Source organism: Salmo trutta, chromosome 17 (genome assembly GCF_901001165.1).
Source record: "Salmo trutta chromosome 17, fSalTru1.1, whole genome shotgun sequence".
Classification (NCBI taxonomy): Eukaryota; Metazoa; Chordata; class Actinopteri; order Salmoniformes; family Salmonidae; genus Salmo; species Salmo trutta.
This window is the reverse complement of record NC_042973.1, coordinates 15,753,167-15,774,825: the sequence shown is the minus strand read 5'-3', so window position 1 is coordinate 15,774,825 and position 21,659 is coordinate 15,753,167. Positions and strand designations below refer to the sequence as shown.

The 21,659-nt window shown below is 40.5% G+C and overlaps 1 protein-coding gene across 3 annotated transcripts; it reads right to left on the bottom strand.

Moving 5' to 3' along the window:
• Nucleotides 1-1,578: 1,578 nt before the first annotated feature.
• On the bottom strand, nt 1,579-18,886 carry dazap1 (DAZ associated protein 1). 3 transcript variants are annotated; one of them, XM_029695860.1, is made up of 13 exons: nt 18,729-18,886; nt 17,402-17,442; nt 16,647-16,813; nt 16,079-16,144; nt 15,500-15,604; nt 15,148-15,196; nt 11,848-11,930; nt 7,793-7,940; nt 7,497-7,526; nt 6,772-6,924; nt 6,186-6,353; nt 3,855-3,947; nt 1,579-2,410 (listed from the first exon to the last, which is right to left on the bottom strand). In XM_029695860.1, exons 1-13 carry the CDS (start codon nt 18,758-18,760, stop codon nt 2,238-2,240), a joined length of 1,308 nt encoding a protein of 435 aa, XP_029551720.1. In that variant the 5' UTR covers nt 18,761-18,886; the 3' UTR covers nt 1,579-2,237. The 3 variants fall into 3 exon arrangements, with proteins under 3 accessions (XP_029551720.1, XP_029551719.1, XP_029551721.1); XM_029695859.1 differs by having other exon boundaries at nt 15,500-15,607; nt 18,729-18,884; XM_029695861.1 differs by lacking the exon at nt 3,855-3,947 and having other exon boundaries at nt 15,500-15,607; nt 18,729-18,879.
• Between the last annotated feature and the right edge of the window lie 2,773 nt (nt 18,887-21,659).

The following is a 21,659-nucleotide window of genomic DNA, read 5'->3' as shown; positions in this document are numbered from 1 at the left end:
AGTCACGTGATGGTATTGCGTGTGGCCTCCCACTGCGACTCTTGAAACCATGCCGTTTATTAGGCTGCAGATTAAATACATTGGGGTGGTGAACGTGCACGACGATGAGCTTCATGCTCATTTCCAATAAATATTGAGGTTCTTATTCTGGTGACATGATGATGGATGCTTGACTGCTTTTTGACAAAGAAAAATATTCTCGCTCTTATCCATAATAATATCATCATGTAAACTAGCCTACCCGCACCGTATCTGCGAGCTGTTGGCTAGAGCGCAGGTAAAACCAGAGTAGGCACATTTGCTATTTAACGCAACCGTTTTAGTGGCAAAACTATCCGTAGAGGTGAAAATCAGATGGAAACAATTAACTTTAGATTTTTATTCGGTACATGAACACGAAAAAGTACATTTTGGTTACACCATGTCATCAAGCAATGATTTCTAACAGCAACAAATCAGTTTGTTGGAACACCACTGGTGGGAAAATTCCACCAGCAGATTTTTGAATATTCGCATGAAAATCTTTCGCCAATTGGATGCTATTGTCACGAACTATCTGGCCATACAGAATCACAACACCCAGACTTTTGACAACTTGAAGAGTGCGCATCTTAATTTATCCACCATCTTTGATGGCTATTCCACAGTCTAAGCACGAGAGACCAACTGGGTTTGAAAATGTGTCATCTGCACAACGCAGAATTGTTAGCTCGCTGAGTTAAAGCCTATTGGCATTACCTTGGGAGAGAAAACCATTGACATGTTCAGTGTTTATATGTATGCAAATATATATTTTTGATAATCTAGTGGGGGCCTACCTGATTGGGTGTGACAGAACATTCAGGTTTTAGTTGATATAGTAAGTGAAACCTGGTCCATTATTATAATTCCACTGTATTTAACCCTTAAATTGATGTTTTTTTGGCCAGACTGTGGCCCTGTCCAGAAACACAGCTCGTACCCCTTCATGATTCATGTAAATACAAAATCATTCAATAGGTGTAAGTAACATGGTATTCAATCCAACCCGATACCAAACTTACAGTACATGGTGATACTAGATCATTATTTTTAGCACTAGTACGCCATCTATTGATGATTGTCCGTCCAAATCCTTCACTTCCACAGAGGACTCAGCAGTTTAAATGCATCATATTCTCAGATTTTAGGAAAATGAGGCTATTATCTGGCCTAGTAAGTAATTTGTACAACTTTAACACCACACTAAGTGGTCTTTATCTAATTTTTTAAAAATGGTTTGTCATTTTAGTGTAGTACAGGTACGATAGTGCATGAGTAAGTAGCCTTGCACGAGCTTTGGCTTGTCCAAGCCGGAACAGCTCATAGGGCAAGAGCCTAAGTGCCAAGCAGAGACACATCAGGTCCCATTTCTACAGTCTTCGGTATGACTTGACCAGGGATCAAATTCGCAAACTTCCAATGTCAGGGTGGCAACACTAACCACAAGGCCACTGAGTTGGTGGAAGAATCCGGTAGTCCTAACCAATACCTAGTAGTTATACTCAAACATATTTAGTGACATTTAAGTTGAAGCATTGATGGCCAAGATGCAGAACAGCAACAAGAGGCAGGATATCTTTTATTTGAAATAAGTTTTCCTTTCTTTTTGCATAAGTGCAAAATGCACTCAAACAGCCACCTGAGGGAAGTCTACATCTTTAAATAAAAAACAAGCAAAGTGTACATTTTTAGTACAAAATTGTCTTAAAAAATTGCACAGATTGTGTATAATATATATTCATATTTTCCATTTTAAACAAACTTTAAAATAAAGGCTCAGAAAGTAAACAAAATCCACCAAATGAAAAATAAAAACATTTTCCCTAGAATTTAAAGCTGAGGAAACTTGAGACCCTGTTTTCATTTCTGTATCCGGCATAAATATACATATCCTTATATATAATTTCTCCATTCTCTGTGCTATTGTTTGACCAGAAAATCAAAACCTATTGCAAAGTAGTTAAGTCCTACTATAAAACATGGGGGGAGAAAAAGGTTCTTTCATTTCAACAGGTTATGCAAAAGTCTTACATCAACTTTTACATCAAGTGACATTGTAACAGAAGTAATTGGAATCCCTGGTTTTATGAGTTCACTTTTTCTCAAATTGTGTGTATTTGTGTTCCAAAAAACATCAATCCAGAAATCCAGTTCTGCTTATCACCAGAACACATTTCCCTGACTTTAGAACTGAGCGCTGTGGCGGTTGGAGACGCTCAGCGCCGGTATGGATGGAAGCCCGTTACGTTGTGATTCTGTACTCGAGCAAAAACGGCTGCGGTAGCCTGGGGTCCCACTGCCGGTTGTGCTGTTGGTGCCCCGTAAGAGGCAGTCTGCTGGCTGGGGTCAGCGAATGTATGCCCAAACCCACTCAGGTCCTGACCATAACCTGTGAGGGTGGGTAGGTGGAGAACAGGGAAGAGAGGTTCATTTTCAGGATCATAAATGGTGCCAAGTGAAAGTCCCATATTTGACCTATAATAAATACATTGATCATAGTTTCAGGGCATTCTAATGTTCATGTTAAATATTGTATTCCTTCCTTTGTGAGCCTCCATGAACCTACATTCAGAGTTTGGTTAGCCAATTAGTAATGAGCGCATCCAGTGTAAATCAATTGACTTATCATTGAGGATTCAAAGATGTAATCTGAACTCTTGTGAAAGGCATAAACAAAAGGAAAACAGTATAACAAATACTTCATCAGTTTTCAGTCACAAGCACACGTTTTTTCCCCCAGACACTGGATGGCACCATCTCCCTGCAATCCACTGTAGTCGGAGAAGCAGGGAACTGCATAGACATTCAGTGAAGTCAAGTCTGAACAGTTCCAACTCAGGTCGGACAGTACAGAGTAACGAAAAAATTAATGAAATGAAACAATAGAAATGGTAGAATACAAGGCTGGAAGAAAGAATTAAAGAAGAGCTAATAGCAGAGGGGCTAATATGACCAGAGAAATCAAATATAGAATTGGGTATTCGTTCACCAGCCAGAAGTTATTTTTTCTTCATACAAAAGTCCCTTAGATTATCATTCTTTTAGCTGTCATAAGGAGATGGCATATGAAAAACAACAAGTGAATTGACTGCCACCACATTGAATAACAGAGCAAAATAACAGAGAGCAAGAGAAAAAAAATAAACAATGTTGAACATAGTACACCACAAACGCATTTTGCCAATTAGATCATCCCCTTTTTAAACAGCAAAGCTATGCAGAGAGAGAGTGGACAAAGTGAGGATGCAGGTGTTAGTATAATAAACTACAGCTACTATAGGAAATGAGATGTAAAACACTGTTAGATTGAATATTCATACCTTGAGATATGGACAAAAAGAACTGAACCTCAAGTCATTGAATACTGTAGCTGTATTTTAGTATACTCTAGAACAGTGGTATTCGAAGTCAGGGTCGTGGGGGAACAAAAAGTAATGTGTAGAGATTATTGTATGGGACAATATACAAATGTTTTTGAGAAGGAATTAGAAAATGTATTTATTGGTTTATTTTCATTTTGATATGAATGTAAGATTATTTGTTGATGTAAAATTTTGAAGTTAACAACTTTAAGGCTGTGTCATTAGATTTGGGGTGGGTTCGTGAGAAATTCTTGGGGAAAACATTGGGTCCCCAGAAATTCTGGTGGAAAAAAAATGGGGTGCCCGCTGAAAAAGTGACTACCACTGGTCTAGGACTATGTACTTTGTATGCACAAACATACAAAAGTACATGCAGGGGAAAAGTATGCAAGGGAACATTAAAGTTGCAGTTATATGTCTATGTACTGAACTGTACTTTTGGTGGTTGGAAAAGACGATGCTCACACCTACCTGCACTATTTTCTCCCTGCACATCCTGACCATTACTGTGAGAAGGACGCGTTGGTCCGTAGGAAGAGGGCTCCTGAGGGTAGTTACCCAAGCCTATCAGGGAGACGAGGAGACTAGGTTGACTGAACCCAGATAGAGAGTCTACTTTACTTTAAAATGGTCCCCTTCTTAGACCTGGGGCTTGGCTTAAATTAACACTCTCTCTGACTGCTGTGAGACTCCTGCTAAATCAGTGCACACATCCTTACACTCTCTCTATCTGCTGTGAGAATCCTGCTAAATCACATACATCTGGAATTAGAAACACATGGGGTAGATGGGCTACTTGCTAATGCCCTTTGCTGTCTGTGGCTATGGTTACTGTACTATATGATTCTAAAATCAGGTGGCTGACGCTAATGGTTAAGAGCAGGATGGGTATGCAAAGCACAAGCATGAAACACCAAACAAGATGGGAATCTCACACCTGACAGTTACAGGGAAATATACAATTTATATAGTTAAATATAAATGATGGTAGAATATAGATATACACACAGTGACCAGTTTATTAGGTACACCACCCCGTTCACGAAAATGGTTCCCTCCTACAGACAGTGAGTCATGTGGCAGTGGCTTGCTATATAAAGCAGGCAGACAGGCTTCCAGTTACTGTTCGGTTGAACATTAGAATGAGCAAAACGAGTGACCTAAGCGACTTTGGGCGTGGCATGATCATTGGTGCCAGTATCTCAGAAGCGTCCGCACCCTATGGCTTTTCACACACCACAGTATCTAAGGTTTACCGAGAATAGTGTGACAAACAAGAAAACATCCAGTCAGCGTCAGTCCTGTGGACGAAAACAGCTCCTTGATGAGAGAGGTCGAAGGAGAATGGCAAGAATCGTGCAAGCTAACAGGTGGGCCACAAACAGACAAATAATGGAACAGTACAACAGTGGTGTGCAGAAGGGCATCTCGGAACCCACAACTCGGCGGTCCTTGTCACAGATGGGCCATTGCAGCAGACGGCCACACCAGGTTCCGACCCTATCAGCTAAAAACAAGAAAAGTGGCTCTAGTCGGCACACAATCACCAACACTGGACAATTAAGGAGTGGAAAATTATTGCCTGGTCCGACGAATCCCGGTTCCTGTTGCATCGTGCTGATGGCAGAGTCAGGATTTGGCGTCAGCAGCATGAGTCCATGGCCCCATCCTGCCTGCTGTCAAGGGTACAGGCTGGTGGCGGTTGTGGTGTAATGTTGTGGGGAATGTTTCCTGACACACGTTAGGTCCCTTGTTACCAATTGAGCAACGTTTGAACGCCACACCTTGTAGAATCCATGCCCCAAAGAATATGGTTGTTCTGGAGGCAAAGAGGGGACAGACCCGGTACTAGATGGATGTACCTAATAAACTGGCCACTGAGTGTATACTGTCTTGAAGAACTATACACTAAGAGATATTAACAAAGCAATATATCCAAGTCTGTGTCTCCCCACTGTATTTTGTTTACGAAGGATAAATGCCAGTAGGAAATGAGGGGCAACACAGAATGAACTAACTTGGCTACATAAATTAACCTTCCAAACAGCAAGGGTTTACCAATGCATTTTGTTTAAAGAGGGAGAGACCTTGTGCAAAAGCCCGGCAATTGATGACAATGCTGGATTTATTGGTACAATAAGTATAATTGGAGAGTAATTGGAAAAATCCTGATACATTTCATACTGATGTATTGCATTGAGTCTTCTCATAACAGCTCTAATCTTTTTGTAGGAAAATATTGGTTTCAGGCCAATTACGCTCAAGAGAAAAATAACATGCAGGACCCATCGACACCATAGAGCTGATGCCAGGAGAGAAAAGCCAACCAAGTCGGTGACAAAAAGGGAACAGTTGGCCAAACTGCCTGTCACATTTGCCAGTAAAATATCTACCTGGTTTATCTGCAGTTTGGTGGGCATTCAAACTCCTCTCAAAAACATTGAGAGGCAGGATGATCTAATTCAAACCTACCATGGGTTACCCATCCCCATTATTCCACAGGCCACCTGGAAAAATGCTGAAAAAGGTGGCACTGAAGAGTCCTGGGTATGGTGGGACTTCTATGGCATCTCCATGGCCTGGAGGGTATGTATGCAAGCGTGTGTATGCATGTGATGCCATTAAAGCTAAATTGTACCAAAAGGCAAGCTCCTGCTTGTTTGAGGGTTGGAGTAATGAGCTTTGGCAAGGGAGCGGTTGTTGACCCAATAAAGCAACCAACATAATGGATCCATCCAGTATAGGCCGTAATAACATTAGGGTTGAGGGCGGGGCTGAGGACTGCATGGAGGCTCTACTTACCATACTGGCTGTAAGGGAAGTCTGGCTGTCCCGTGGGTGCTTTGCTCATGTCCTGAGTAGGTGTGGTGGCTGGAGCAAACCCCAGCGGCCCCGTTCCTGGAGTCGTGGGCGGGGGCGGCACTCCTTGTGGTGCATACTGGTCACCATGAGGCGTGCCAAAACTGTACCCTAAACCAGTGCCAGATGGAAGAATCATTATAATGTTGGACATTCTGAACGATCAATGATCAAATGTTAAATGTCTCATACAGGTTATAATAATCAAAAGAAACATAACATGATTATTGTAGTAGGAGCTACAACCCTAGGCAGTAGGGTTGGGCAATATTAGGATATTATCATATATTGGCAATATAAAATAATATATTGTGAAGACTATATTAACGTTCTTGTGAAGACGACATTCAAATATATTTCAGAACCATAAACGTGTGTTACTGTTGGTGTTGTAGCACTGCTAGTGCCGCAGACCTGCTATCAATTTCTTCAAGACAAAGCTGGCGGTGAAAGTACAATGATTTTCCTCCTTCATTTTCTGTTTTTCCTCATTCATTTTTTTAAATGACAATACAGTGCAGCTACTGACCAAACTGAGGTGGTGTACTGTATCCCTGTTGAGCGTAGGCCTGAGGTGCCCCAAACCCCCCCGCAGGGGCCGCTGTGACGAGGAATGCGTTGAATGGCGAGGGGGGCTGGGCGGGAGCTCCACGACCCGCAGATAAAGGGGGCCCGTACCCACCTGAGACAGAACACAACGTATAGTTACGTATATACATACACACATGATGACAGGTGTCTATTGCTACATGTTCAGTCTCAGATGTAGCCTAGATGAAACCCACTGTCAGTAGACACTGCATACTAGACAATATTTTCAACATGGGGAGAACCGTGTCAAAAATAACAAAAATGCAACTTGTATATGAATGTGGTGCATTGTAGAACTCTAGCATTAAAGCTACAATAGCACTTGCTTGATCTAAGATACAGGAACACCGCTGGGATTGTTTGGGGGTTGGTTGTATGATACATGACATGCGGGGGTGAAGGGAGGTAAGAATCATTAAGCCCACTATCTGTCTTGAGAGGGAAATGAGCAGAGTGACCTCAGCCATTACAGCTGACACCGTGATAACACTGGTGCTTAACGGACAATACCTAATTGGTCAATATGGAAAATACAAAGTGCAAGGCAATGTCTATGTCACAATACTTTCTTGATAAGTTAACTGTCACAAGACAATTTACTATTTAAAAAAGCAAGTTAGTGAGATGTCTGAAACGTTCAAGTGATTCAAGGACAAAACATACCCAAGGGCTGGCCTGTAGACACCCAAACTCCTTCAAAGAGAAAATTGTTGACAGTTTATTTATGCTGGCACAAAACCAATCTTGCAATATGTAATTGGTAACTACGGTACTGTTGTCAGTAAGTTGACTATTCCTCAAAATTACATTTCAGTGCTGACCCAGAAATACAATGTTAATGTTATAACATAAGGCATCAGACATTGTAACAGTTTCCAATGCCATCTTTCTTCTAGTTATAAAATAATGTCATATTCCTGGTCTGAGATGGAGCCGTGCCTGGCTGGTCTCCCACTCACCCGGAGGCCCATAACTCTGCTGCCAGCCCTGGGCAGGCTGTGCCGACCAACCATTGGCTGCACTCAGGATGCCTCTGGGTCCCCATTGGTTAGGTCCAAGCTGGCCAGGAGCGTTGCTGTCCCGAGGTTCAGCCTTTTTCACTTCCACCTGGACAAAGGACAAGGAGGGCACACATTGCAAGACCAGTAATTTATCTCCAAAATCCCTTCCTTATCTAAACTCACTCATTACTAATATTTATCTTTAACATATCAGCTTGAGGGTTTCAGTTTTACATCTTATCTGAGCCAACACTGCTGCCTAATACAGATCAAAAGTTGCTTAACAATATGTTTCTCAGGTATTTCAGTCACAATAAGGTATTCCAATTTTTTTTTATACATAATTTTTAGCAATTGATTTAAAATGGTGCTAAAAACGTCATGAAACTACAGTACAACCGGTCTACCTGAGAAACATAGAATTCCTATTTCCTGTTTTTTTTATGCCCTTTAATTTTTATAACAACATCTAATGGAAGGTCAAGACTTACCTTTCCTGGGCTAACGCTTAAATAATCTCAATTATGTTTAACTTGGAGTAGAATTTCAGAGGGAAATGGATGTAGAAAGAAATGTGTATCATATCTATCAGAATAAGAGGTAAAACATGCAGACAATAGAAATGGATAGTCATAAGTCAATATAGAAATGAATCTTCATACCGTGTCAGATAATGGAGAAAATTGCAATGGTGCTTAATTGAGCAAATCAGATGGGTATTAGTCATCTCACACAGAATAGAAGCACCTGGTATTGGACTGGTCTAACGTTCAATGAGGTTGAAAAGCCTGTTCTTTTAACATGCCAGATGGCTTGTGAGGCTACCAGCCATTATCTGCCCTAAAAAAAAAAGATTGTAGCGTCACTTGCTGTAGCTAGCCAGCAACAGAGATACCAGCAGTTTACCAGAGCGAAAAATGCGTTTAAATCTGGGGGGAGACTAGATAGAAATAGACTAGGCACTATAGAGGTTGAGTTATTGAGGTCACCTTGCATGAGGAAAACTAATCGCAATTCTTCCCCTGCTTTAAGGTGGTGCTACTTTCTTTGGCTCCCCTCTTCCTTCTCTGTCGACCTAATTACAGGCACGTTTCCATGAGTGGCATCCCGCCTATAGCGCAGATACCTGGGTCCTCTCCCGTGGGCATCGTGGCTGGAGTGATGGATACCACGACTTCGGTACACTCCCCAACAGCAGACCTGGGATTTGTGCCACAGTTTGATGTGCTCCACTTTCTAATTTTGTAACTTTTATTCCCCTAAGTCCCAGCCTAAGGTAATGTCAACTCAAGAAAAATATCTCAAGTCGAGCCCCAATTCCTGCTGGAAATCAGGACAAAGTCAAGGAGAGTCGGTATGAGTACAGCAGAATGTAGGTAGGGTCTCATACATCAATTATGAACAGACATGGCTTTAGTTTGTACATTTAATGAGGCCAGAAAGGGTTAAACTATGAAACATTTGTAAATAAGTAAAAAATGTGGACATTTCGTTTTCTCTTTCAATAAAAGACGTTATGTATCCTCGTTTGGGGGGGGGGGGGGGGGGGGGGTCGGTCGGAGTATTTTTTTCCAAATGTTTAAAATGTATTTTGTCAAGATAATTACTGCTATAAGAGAGGATGTCTCAGAAGTAGCTAAGCTAAAGTGTTTTGTTAAAACTGTAAATTATGAATGATTGGGCATCATTTTTTTTTTAAACTCCTGGTATCACAGAATTGTGGCTTTAGGCACCCAATTAGCTAAGAAATCTCCATTGGGAGAAAGTAGTGAATGAATAGGGGCTTCAACTAGCCCTTGAAAAAGACCCACCCATTTTGGTTGTCAGAATTGATCGACACAGTATGGAGATTCTTAAACTGAGGTCACTTAATTGAGGTTGTTTCACTTTTTAACAAGTTGAATAGGAAATATATCAAATAGCTCAAAAAGTAAGTGACCTGCCAACAAAATAAGAAAAAAAATAACTGAACAAGACCAATCCTTTAGGTGATTTCTTTGTGGTAAAATACACACTTATCTCCAGGGGTGAAAGTAAGCCGGTACATCTTCCCGGCAAAAGAAAGTGAACTTACACCGTACCGGTAAAACATGAGCCTATCACAATAATTAAAACAAAATGTCAAGAAAACTGTAGGCTTTTACAACATTTATCATGACCGCATGTCAGCTGGATGAAAAATTTGCGAACGGACTTGAAAATGGGTGGTATACAGGCCTACGATGCAAATGTGGTGGTTCAACGAGAACACTGACAGGCAGATGACTGGCTGAGACGGACACGCGCAGACACATCAATTCAGCCTACAAGTGTAGGCATAATGACAGCCGAATGTCATTAAATGTTTGGTGTTTTAAAGAGATAGTTTGGCAATGTGGCCCTTTATCATCATCATCATTCTTTTTTGGCAATGTGGCCCTTAATTATCATCATCATCATCATCTTCCTTTTGGCAATGTGTCACTTTATTATGATCATCATCATCATCATCTTCTTCCTTTTGGCTATGTGGCCTTTATTATCATCATCATCATCTTCCTTTTGGCAATGTGGCCCTTTATCATCATCTTCCCGAGTCTGATGAACTTGTGGATATAATTTTTTATGTACGGTGGGGTTCGAAATGATTGACACCCTTGATACAGATTAGCAATTATAATACTGAGCTATATTGTATCCAACCCCCAAATTTTTTTTATACTAATACAATTGCCCAGAGAAATAGATTTAGTTGAACAAGTCATACTTTTTTTTCCTCACAAAAAGGTAGCGGTCAAAATATTTGACACCCCTTTTTTTCAATACCTCACCGTGCGAGGATAAAAGCAGAGCCAATTAACAATTTCTTTATGTGGGCTTGGGGTTAATGTCTTGCCGGAAGATCCACTTGCAGACAAGTTTCAGCCTCCTGGAAGAGGCAACCAAGTTTTTGGATAAAATGTCCTGGGACTGGGTAAAGTTCATGATGCCGTTGACCTTAACAAGGGCCCCAGGACCAGTGGAAGTAAATTATCCTCGTAAGGTGAATTATTGAAAGGTATTGAAAACAAGGGTGTCAATTTTTACACTTACATTAAAAAAAAATGTTTTAAAAGATTAAACAAAATCTCTCTGAGCAACAATTTGCATAAAATAATATAATTTCCATTTTTTTTGTATACAATAACTCAGTATTAATTATTTATTTTATACTGTCATTTTTGCTAATCTTTATCAAGGGTGTCAATAATTTCAGACTCCACTGTATCTGCGTCCAGTATGAAGGTAGAGGTAGTTTCGCGAGCCAACACTAACTAGCATTAGCACAATGACTGGAAGTCTACAGGAACAGCTAGCATATGTTTGACAATCAGATTGAAAACATCATGACTGGTTGTGTTTATGCTACATGAAAAGGTAATACATATTAATTTAGTAAAATTAGAGATCCTATTAAATTAATAGGGATTCAATATATAATTCTATGATCAGGCCCTTGTAATCGCGTGCAAACATATGAGATCACGTACCGGGAAGAAATAAAATCTTTCACCCCTGCTTATCTACCATTATATGCTCCAAAACTGGCAACTTGAATCTCCAATGCCAGAGTAAGTATTGTATTTGAAGTAAGATATGGAATACCTTTAACAACCTAAAGGAGAGGTCAAAATAAACAAAGCCTTGGGCGACTACAGGAGTTGTACATAATATTTCAGAGGGGAGACCAAGTCTTTTTTGCAACAAGTACAAGGCCAACCAGGCCATTGAAAGGTTGCAGCCAAGAAAAAAAAAAAATTTGTGCCCTGATCTTTAGGAAAATATTTGGAGTACCACATTTCAGTAATCTTCAGCCGTGTCATTATCATATGAAGTTTACAGGAGCTTTAGGCCTTCATGAAAGAGGAACCAACCTCATTGGTGGCCCCTGGAAATAAGAGCTGTAACTCCAAAGGTAACAGCGCCAAACAATGCTTCCCGTCGCCCAAGCCTCTGTTTGATCTTGAGGGTAAAATAAAACTACAACTACACACTTTTTTGCCCATGATGTCGTGAAAATGCATGTTGACAGCCTGGTCCACTGATTGTTCGGCCTCGAAAGTAATAAATCCAAAACCTAGCCAACGACCAAGAGTGAATCAAGGTAGCAGGGTGTTGTGACAACACAAGATGAAGAACAGTATTGGGGTCAGCAAGACAGGGATCCATCAAGATTGAGCTGGAGGCTCCTGGGGCTTGGATGATGTCGCTGACTTGCAGCAATACACAAGTTGAAGTTTGGGGGCTCAGGCACTTTTATCATCCAATAAACTTTGCACCAATCCTCACCATGCTAACTCTCGGGTTTCAGTATTTTAAAATACTTCTAAAATAGCGAAGTAAATTTAAGTAACATTTGCTTGTACTGCATTCATGTATTATATAGGGGATTGAAAATGTAATTTATATACAATTGTAATATATTTACATGCAGTGCAGTCAGTGGAACTACTGAGGAATATAAAAACTATAGATTTCAAGACAAATTTGAGTGTCTCAAAGCATTCATTTCTATATTGGATTCCAATTTGACCCGTGCTATTGATGTGACTTCATGCCGTTTCATCCAAACCCCACCTTGATCTGCCCCTTGGTATATTTCTGTGCAGCACAAACTGGCAGCATCTAATGTCAATGCATAACAAAAAAATGGAGAAACAGAAACTGTACAATGTCTAAAGATTTCTCCAAGCTTTCCCAAATTTGGTTTTATGTTTTGAGTCAGCCAGGATAAGCCTAAATGGAAAATTACAATATTACTTACAACAGCAACACAAAGATATAGGCCATTTTGTCTTCCGAATGTGTAAGTAACAATTATTGATGCTGTCAAGAGTTTACATGGGGGATAAACAAAGTTCCCTTCAAAACAAGGAGAAAAACCCCACTGTGTGAGGATTCAACACTTACTATATAAAACAAAAAGTGAAATTAAGTAGCAAATCAACAAATGCTTGATGGTGAATCCTCTGGTAGCTTTTCATTGAAATAGACAAAGTCTAACATAGACTCTAGGTTATTCTCACACCCTTTAAGCACAATGACTACAGTCTCTTCATGATATGAAAAGAGCTCTAGCTAAACTTATGGATATACAGCACTGTAATTTAGCATAGCCATACCATCTTTGATTCAACTGTACATTTAGAAGGCAAACATTGGCAAATGTCCTGGTTCTGATAAGGTCTATGGGGATTTCACATCCAAGACTCTAAAAAAAAACTTTTCAGAGTTTCCCGTAGCAAAAGCACACAACACTGAACCAGTTTCATTATGATAAATGTATACCAGTGGCAGAATTGGGTTGTGAGAACATCTCCACTGAGGGGCCTAACCTGATTCCAATTCGATGTCCTTTGAGAGAAAATAGATTTTGAAACCTCTAATATCATGTCAAGCATTCCCAAGCCACCTGATGTACAACTAAAAATACCATCCATCGATGACCTGTCCTTAATCTAGATTCAAAACTTAGTTTAAGCATTTAGAGACATATTGGTAGCATTCAAGTCGAACATTTGCTGCAAACTGAAAGCCGCAAACATTCCTAGAAAATATTTATTTTTTAAATAATACAAGTGTCAAAACATCCTAGGTCCTGCTCAGCGCAACAGAACTCAGTTCATAACCATGATGGATCTAAACTTTGTATACACCCCAAATTGACAGCCTGCACATTCCATTTGGGGATTTTACATCTGGCCTGTACCTCTGTGATACCACTCAGTACACAATAACCTAAAGGAGAAAAGACAAATCTTAAGAGACACCATTAATCACATTCAAACCATTCACAAGAAGGAGAAGAGAGAAAGAAAAATAGAAAGGGCTTACTTACAAAAATACTTAACTTTCTACATACTGGGAAAACACGTAATATATATATATATATTTTTTAGATATATCAGACATGTCTAAATTAAACAAAAGAAAACTTAGTTCAATGCCGGACTTTAAAAGTACTTTATTAAAAGAAAAGTCTGGATATTATCCTTGATTATCTTAAGGTTATTGCTGTGTATCATCGTGTAAATTCAGATGACAAACTATTCTGTTTGTCTTCCCAAAGAGATCAATGGATACTGAAGGAGAAGAGGGGGAATAAATTATGGAAGTCATTCATGACCACTGCATCATTGCTATGTAGGACAAGTGCAAAAGAAACAGCTCTGAGCAAACAGACCAAACTAATGTATATTTCAACTGTTCTGAGAAAACTGACCAGCCTAAACTACATCAACCCATGCTCGTCTTGTCATTCTAACTGTCAACTAATTTAAACAGATGGAACTGAGTAAGGACTTCCACTTAAAACACGTGTCAAACTCATTCCACAGACGGCAGAGCGGCTGTGGGTTTTCGCAACACCCGTACACTTAATTCATCAATCAAGGTCACTAATTAGTAAAGAACTCCCCTCACCTGGTTGTCTGTCTTAATTGAAAGGAAAAACCAAAAACCTGCAGACACTCGCCCACTGTGGAATGAGTTGAACACCCCTGACTTAAAGGGATACTTTGGCATTTTGGCAATGCGCCCTTTTATCTACTTCCCAGAGTCAGATTAACTTGTGGATACCATTTGTATGTCTCTGTGTCCGGTATGAAGGAAGTTAGAGGTAGTTTTGCAGAATCATCTGCATAATTGTCCTTGTTTCCTATCAATACACTGGTGAAGCTCTGCTATTTAAACATTTAAGTTAAGTGCTAACATTCCTCGTTTAGTTTGTCAAAGAATATGAATGTTTGAAATGAGACCCAAAATCTTTTCACACATCCTGAACAACAAAAAACAATAACCTTCATCTCAATAAGCTTATTTCAAACTACATGTATTACTATAGCATGTTAACATGTTCCTAATTTAACTAAAACGTCTAAGGGCTACGTCTACACAGGCAGCCCAATTCTGATATTCTTTCCACCAAAGTGGTCTCTTGACCAATCAGATGGGCTCTTTAGCCAATAATAGGGCAAAAGATCAGAATTAGGCTACCTGTGTAAATGCAGTCTATACGCATCAGAAGCTGATTCTGTCACACAAAGTCAAGGGAAGATGTCTTAAATGAATGCCAACGTCATTCAACTTTCTCACCATGTAAACAGGTCTGCATGGGGAAAGTTCAATGGTTAAGGATGAAAAAGATGTTCCACCACAAGACATATAGACGTATAGTTATAATTGAGGGTGGGGGGGAGGGGAAATGAATGTGCTTATCCTATTTGGGTCAGAATAGTTTGTCATGAGATTTAGAGATGGGAGGTATGGAAGAGAAAAACGAGATCAGCTTTTACCTCGGGGCCTCTGTTTCTCCGCGTCATAGATCATTACCACCTCTGTGACCTTGGATTACACAAAGGAGAACATGGGCTGCATTAGGATTCAGACCACTAGTATTGCCATAGCATGCATCTCTCAGTTGGAACCATAAAATTAGGAATTAGAATATTAATTTAATAGGATCTCTATGGTTAAAACACTGACACGTTCTATATCCTCAACTTGATGGCATTTTAACAGAAAAGTATATTTTTCCTGTGGTCTTCCAAGAAGCAGTTCCTGTATTGGATCCTGGTAACTGTTTTAGGTATAAAACAAATATATAAAGCTATACAATACAGTATACACCATCTTAACAGGACTCACCACTCCAAATCTATTGAAATATTCCCGGAGTTCTGGTTCACCACAGTTATGGGGGATTCCACCGACAAATATCTTCTTTGATTTATTGCTGTCAGCTTTGCTGCCCTTCTGAAACAAAGAATGGGGTCTCAAAGCCAGATCGAGAAACACACTGAAGACGAGGCAATTCACCATCATCTAGCTAGACAGTCGAGAAGAAATTAGCTTCTCAATCCTTTTGCCCTGGGGTATAAATGTCACATCGATGCAAACAGTAGTCCACACAGATCAGGGTGCACTAGTGCCTTCGCTTCAGCGTTACTGAGACAAGCTATTTCAGGATTGCAGCGTAATTCGTTTTTACAGAATCACTTAGTCTAACAATTACTTGGAAATAATTACATTTTAAGCTCCTTAGCAGAAGTCATGTTAACAGCAATAAGCCTCAGTGTGACAGACGCGATTTCTAGAGGCAGATAGGACCCAGCTTATCAAAGGACAAAAAGGATACAATTCAATCCATTCTACCCAGGCTTGGTGCCCTATTTCTGTAGAGGACATACAGTACGTAGCCTCCACGAAATGAAATACGCTCCTTACCCAGCCGTCCTTAGTTCGTACTTTTTCAGGTTGCATTCCTCTGGGAGTACATGGCTTGGGGTCAATCTAAAGGCAAAGGATGAAATCTCAGCCTTCAATGAAAAAGCACCTTCAAATGTTCCCTCCAATTTATCAGGCGAATTAGCCTACTCAATAAGGCCACATACAAATGGAATAAATTAAATATGTGCAATGCAATTAACTTTACAATAAATCACAATTTAATTGCAAGAAAATAACCTTCATTATAGCAAAATGGTCATGTTCATATTGCTGCATATAAAACGCACTGTCTGCAGTTAATTATCTGTTACATGTTGTTAAGCATCTGAACAAGCAACATTCTGCCTGCTTTACATATAGCTCATCAGAACAGTCCAGGGATGTCCTTCAGAGAGCCAGCCTTTTGTTTTCTGAAGATGCCAGTGTGCGCTATGGGTTCACTATTACTTCATTAGCTCTGTGTAATACTTTACTGAAAAAAGTCCCCATTCTCATGCAGTGCTTAATCCTTATCTCACACTTTACAAAAGGCATCATTGGAAAGACACGTATTTCACATACTCACATTTCTGCCATCGAGATTATGAGGTTTGGTCTCCAGTACAGTCCGGACACAGTTGGGGTCTTTGAATTTGACAAAACCAAAGCCCCGCGACTGATTTGTGGTTTTGTCCTTCATGATGACACAATCAACTACTTCCCCATACTGCGAGAAATAGTTTCTCAAAGTTTCTGATAGAAAAGAGGACATTGACATGAGTCGGAAGATGCCGTTACAGAATCCTTTAGGGATATATACATAGCCTAGTGTCCTGACATTATGGGTAATGTGTTTAAAAGTTCACTGGATGCAAAGCATGAATAATACATTTACATTACAGACATGTATCTTTGGAGGCAGGGCATAGAGGTTTCAACAAATTAGAGTCATATCATTGACATTGAAATTACCACAAGGTAATCCAATCCCTTGGAAGAACACACAGAAATACATAGTACTGTGGCTACTGCTCATAACTTCAGAAAACACTGTCAGAGTGAAGAGTGTGGTGCAAAGACACACACGGTCTAATCAAGCATGATACAGAGAAGGGCTCTGACTGCCTGTGGCTAAAGACAAACACATGTAAAGCTACTAGGTCTGAGCAATTATGAGAAAAGCCTGCATGTGTGGTTTAACTGCAATAACATGATAACATGCAACCCTTTGGGTACTCCAGAACACCATTTCCATGCAGACACTTTCATGTTCAAGCACAACACTACCTGCATTGCAATACACCTAATATTGACAGGTTGGTAAGTAGACAGCTGACTCACCCTGTGTTGTACTCCAGTCCAAGCCACCCACAAACAGTTTCCTATAAAATTAAGAAAAAAGCCGCCCTTTGAGGACACTTGAGATGGTCCATCATTCCTTGGACACAATAAACCATTCTCAAATGGTTTTGTGGCGTTAATGTGTGACTATTAGTTAAGTGACTGTGCCACATAGCTATACTTTTTATGTAACCTTACAATAGCTTGAGTTGTATTTGAGCGGGTGTTTCTGTAGGTAGCTGATGATTCGTATCAACATAAAACGTCCCAACGTTAGTCCTAAACGTGGCTCATTATTCACAGTTATGAACCCTAGGTACTTTCTATTTAAAGGCTGGAATATAGAGGGTTACTTGTTTAGCCCCGACAACACTAAAGGTCTTTTTTGTTTTATTCCTCCTCAAATAAACCAGGCAAGAGAGACGTTAGCTAGCTACCTAAAATACATGATCCCTGCTGGATCTTGAAAATAGCGTTAACTGCACATCGATCTAGGCTAGCTAATGTTAGCTATATATTTGACAATATACTCTTATCAGCTGTATGCCGACATTCAAAACTAGGCAAGATACCATAGCCTCAACTATAATTTCGTATGGACAATTTAAATAGATCAAACCAACATTATCCAAATCCTCTCAATCCAATGCCCGCTAAATGTCCTGAAAGAGTCCTCTATCAAGTTCATCAAGTGAGTAACAGCGCAATAAAACTCGCGCCAGCAACCAGCTACAATTGAAGACGTTAGTTAGCTAACGTTAGCTAGTTGGCTCTAATATTTTTTGGGGGGAAATCTGTTAATCTGTCAACTTCAATCAAACTTCTACCATCACACTCAAAATAAATTGGCAACAACTAACGTAAACATGAAGATAGCAAAGCTTCGACCCCTGATGGTGCGGTGCCCACATTTTTACCACACAATAGCTAACGTTAGCTAAATACAGTAGCTTGCAAGTTAGCCGCTAACATTGTAGCTGCTGACTCGTTTCAGTTTCTATTTAGCTAGGTGGCTTGTTAGTTAAATAGTTTAGTTTTTCAATGAATTATTCAATGACAAATTGAAAAGTAATGTTTAAATGGTATCTAAACCAATGTCATGCGTTTCCAAATGATTAGCTAGTAGTAGCTAGGCTAAAGTCAACTAACGTTAGCTTACTATCTCGCTCGCTACCAGTACATATACTTAACAAAATGCTAACTACTGTAGCTAGCTGAGTAAAAGTGGTGATGCGGGTGAAATCTACCACAGTAACAATTGATTAAAGTTAAAATGTATATAGCTATTTAACTAATTGTCATTAATTATATGGAGATCACATCTTACCCAACTTCATCTCCGGCTAAGTTGCTGTTCATTTCTAGGCTAGTGTGCAGGGAACTGGTGTGCTGTCACCGGTTCGGTGTATTGCTTCAGTAGCTACTACCGCCCCTCTACTGTAGCTACTGTACTGATACCAGAGGAAGGTCACTCTGCTTTTGTTTCTAACTGAATCTGCGCAATGACGACATGTTTGCCACGGGGCCACCTACAAGGGGTAAAAAAAAAAAGAAGAAACGAACAGTTCTGGGATATGTAGTTTATATTCAAGATGTAGTCTCTTCATTTACAAATTAGATCAGAAAATAAAATAACACTGCCCCGCACAGGCACATAGACTGAGTGCATGCCCTTGACCATGGACCAAGGAGATAGGATGGGTGACTTTGTAAGCCTACTGGCCTACACAAAATAAGCAGCCTGGTTTATTTTGTTCCAGTAGGTCAAGAGCTACATTTTTCACAAGGACCCCTTTAACAATAGTTTATAGCCTATGTTTTCTATGAGTGCAGATTATTGTGTAGTAGGCCTAGATCTACATCAATCAGGGGTGCAGATTTAGTTGATCAAGTCTTGACTCTCCAAGATGACCATCTTGTATCACCCTCAGTATCCTTTCATTGCTCTTTGATCTGAATGACAATGACAGCATTATCATCAAAGAGTTCACTAACACTTGCAACCATTGCTACACAGGTGACTGACTATACCTCTGACCTATTACAGTGGTCAACATGGTCTTGCACTTTGACACGCATTCATGGATTTACACGAGAGGACAGCTGTGGAGGCCATGCAGTGACTTGGCTCTGAAGGGTTGACATAATTATATACATTGAACAAAAATATAAATGCAACATACAACAATTTCTAAGATTTGACTGAGTTACAGTTCATATAAGGAAAATTCATTAGGCCCTAATCTATGGATTTAACATGACTGGGAATACAAATATTTGTTGGTCACAGATACAGTACATGGTCAAAAGTATATGTGTAACAGTGTAGGTTCCGTCCCTCTCTTTGCCCCAACCTGGGCTCGAACCAGGGACCCTTGCACACATCAACAACTGACACCCACGAAGCATCGTTACCCATCGCGCCACAAAAGCCGCGGAGGAACAACTACTTAAGGTGGCAGAGCGAGTGACGTCACCAATTGAAACACTATTAGCGCGCACCACCGCTAACTATCTAGCCATTTCACATCGGTTACATATCGACACCTCAAATTAGTATAAAATCGAGCACACAGCCATGCAATCTCCATAGACAAACATTGTCAGTAGAATGGCCCATACTACAGTGGCTTTAAGCATGGCATCGTCATTTTTATTTTGTATTTTTATTTAACCATTATTAAACTAAGCGTGGCACCGTCATACGATGCCACCTTTCCAACAAGTTAGTTCGTCAAATTTCTGCCCTGCTGTTATTGCGAAGTGGAAATGTCTAGAATAGAATAAAACTAGGAGCAACAACGGCTCAGCCGCGGAAGTGGTAGGCCACACAAGCTCACAGAACGTGACCGCCGAGTGCTGAAGTGCGTAGCGCATAAAAATTGCCGTCATTAGACTCTGGAGCAGTGGAAACATGTTCTCTGGAGTGAGGAATCAGGCTTCACCATCCGGCAGTCCGACAGACAAATCAGAGTTTGGCGGATGCCAGAAGAACGCTACCTGCCCGAATGCATAGTGCCAACTGTAAAGTTTGGTGGAGGAGGAATAATGGTATTGGGCTGTTTTTCATAGTTCGGTCTAGGTTCCTTAGTTCCAGTGAAGGGAAATCTTAACGGTAAAGCATACAATGACATTCTAGAGAATTCTATGCTTCCAACGATGTGGCAACAGTTTGGGGAACGCCCTTTCCTGTTTCAGCATGAGGTCCATACAGAAATGGTTTGTTGAGATCGGTGTGGAAGAAATTGACTGGCCTGCACAGAGCCCTGATCTCAACCCCATCGAACACCTTTGGGATGAATTGGGACACAGACTGCGAGCCAGGCCTAATCGCACAACGTCAGTGCCTGACCTTACTAATGCTCTTGTGGCTGAATTTTTATTTTATTTTTATTTATTTCACCTTTATTTAACCAGGTAGGCAAGTTGAGAACAAGTTCTCATTTACAACTGCGACCTGGCCAAGATAAAGCAAAGCAGTTTGACACATACAACAACACAGAGTTACACATGGAGTAAAACAAACATACAGTCAATAATACAGTAGAAAAATAAGTCTATATACAATGTGAGCAAATGAGGTGAGATAAGGGAGGAAAAGGCAAAAAAAAGGCCATGGTGGCAAAGTAAATACAATATAGCAAGTAAAACACTGGAATGGTAGATTTGTAGTGGAAGAAAGAGCAAAGTAGAAATAGAAATAATGGGGTGCAAAGGAGCAAATTAAATAAATACAGTTGGGGAAGAGGTAGTTGTTAGGGCTAGATTATAGATGGGCTATGTACAGGTACAGTGATCTGTGAGCTGCTCTGACACCTGGTGCTTAAAGCTAGTGAGGGAGATAAGTGTTTCCAGTTTCAGAGATTTTTGTAGTTCGTTCCAGTCATTGGCAGCGGAGAACTGGAAGGAGAGACAGCCAAAGGAGGAATTGGCTTTGGGGGTGACCAGAGAGATATACCTGCTGGAGCGCGTGCTGCTATGGTTGACCAGTGAGCTGAGATAAGGGGGGACTTTACCTAGCAGGGTCTTGTAGATGACCTGAATGGAAGCATGTCCCCGCACAAGGAGTCACTAGAGCACGATGGGACAAGGACATCCCGGACGGCCAAACCCTCCCCTAACCCAGACGACGCTGGGCCAATTGTGTTCCACCTCATGGGTCTCCCGGCTACGGCTGGCTGTGATACAGCCTGGGATCGAACCCTGGTCTGTAGTGAAGCCTCAAGCACTGCGATGCAGTGCCTTAGACCGCTGCGCC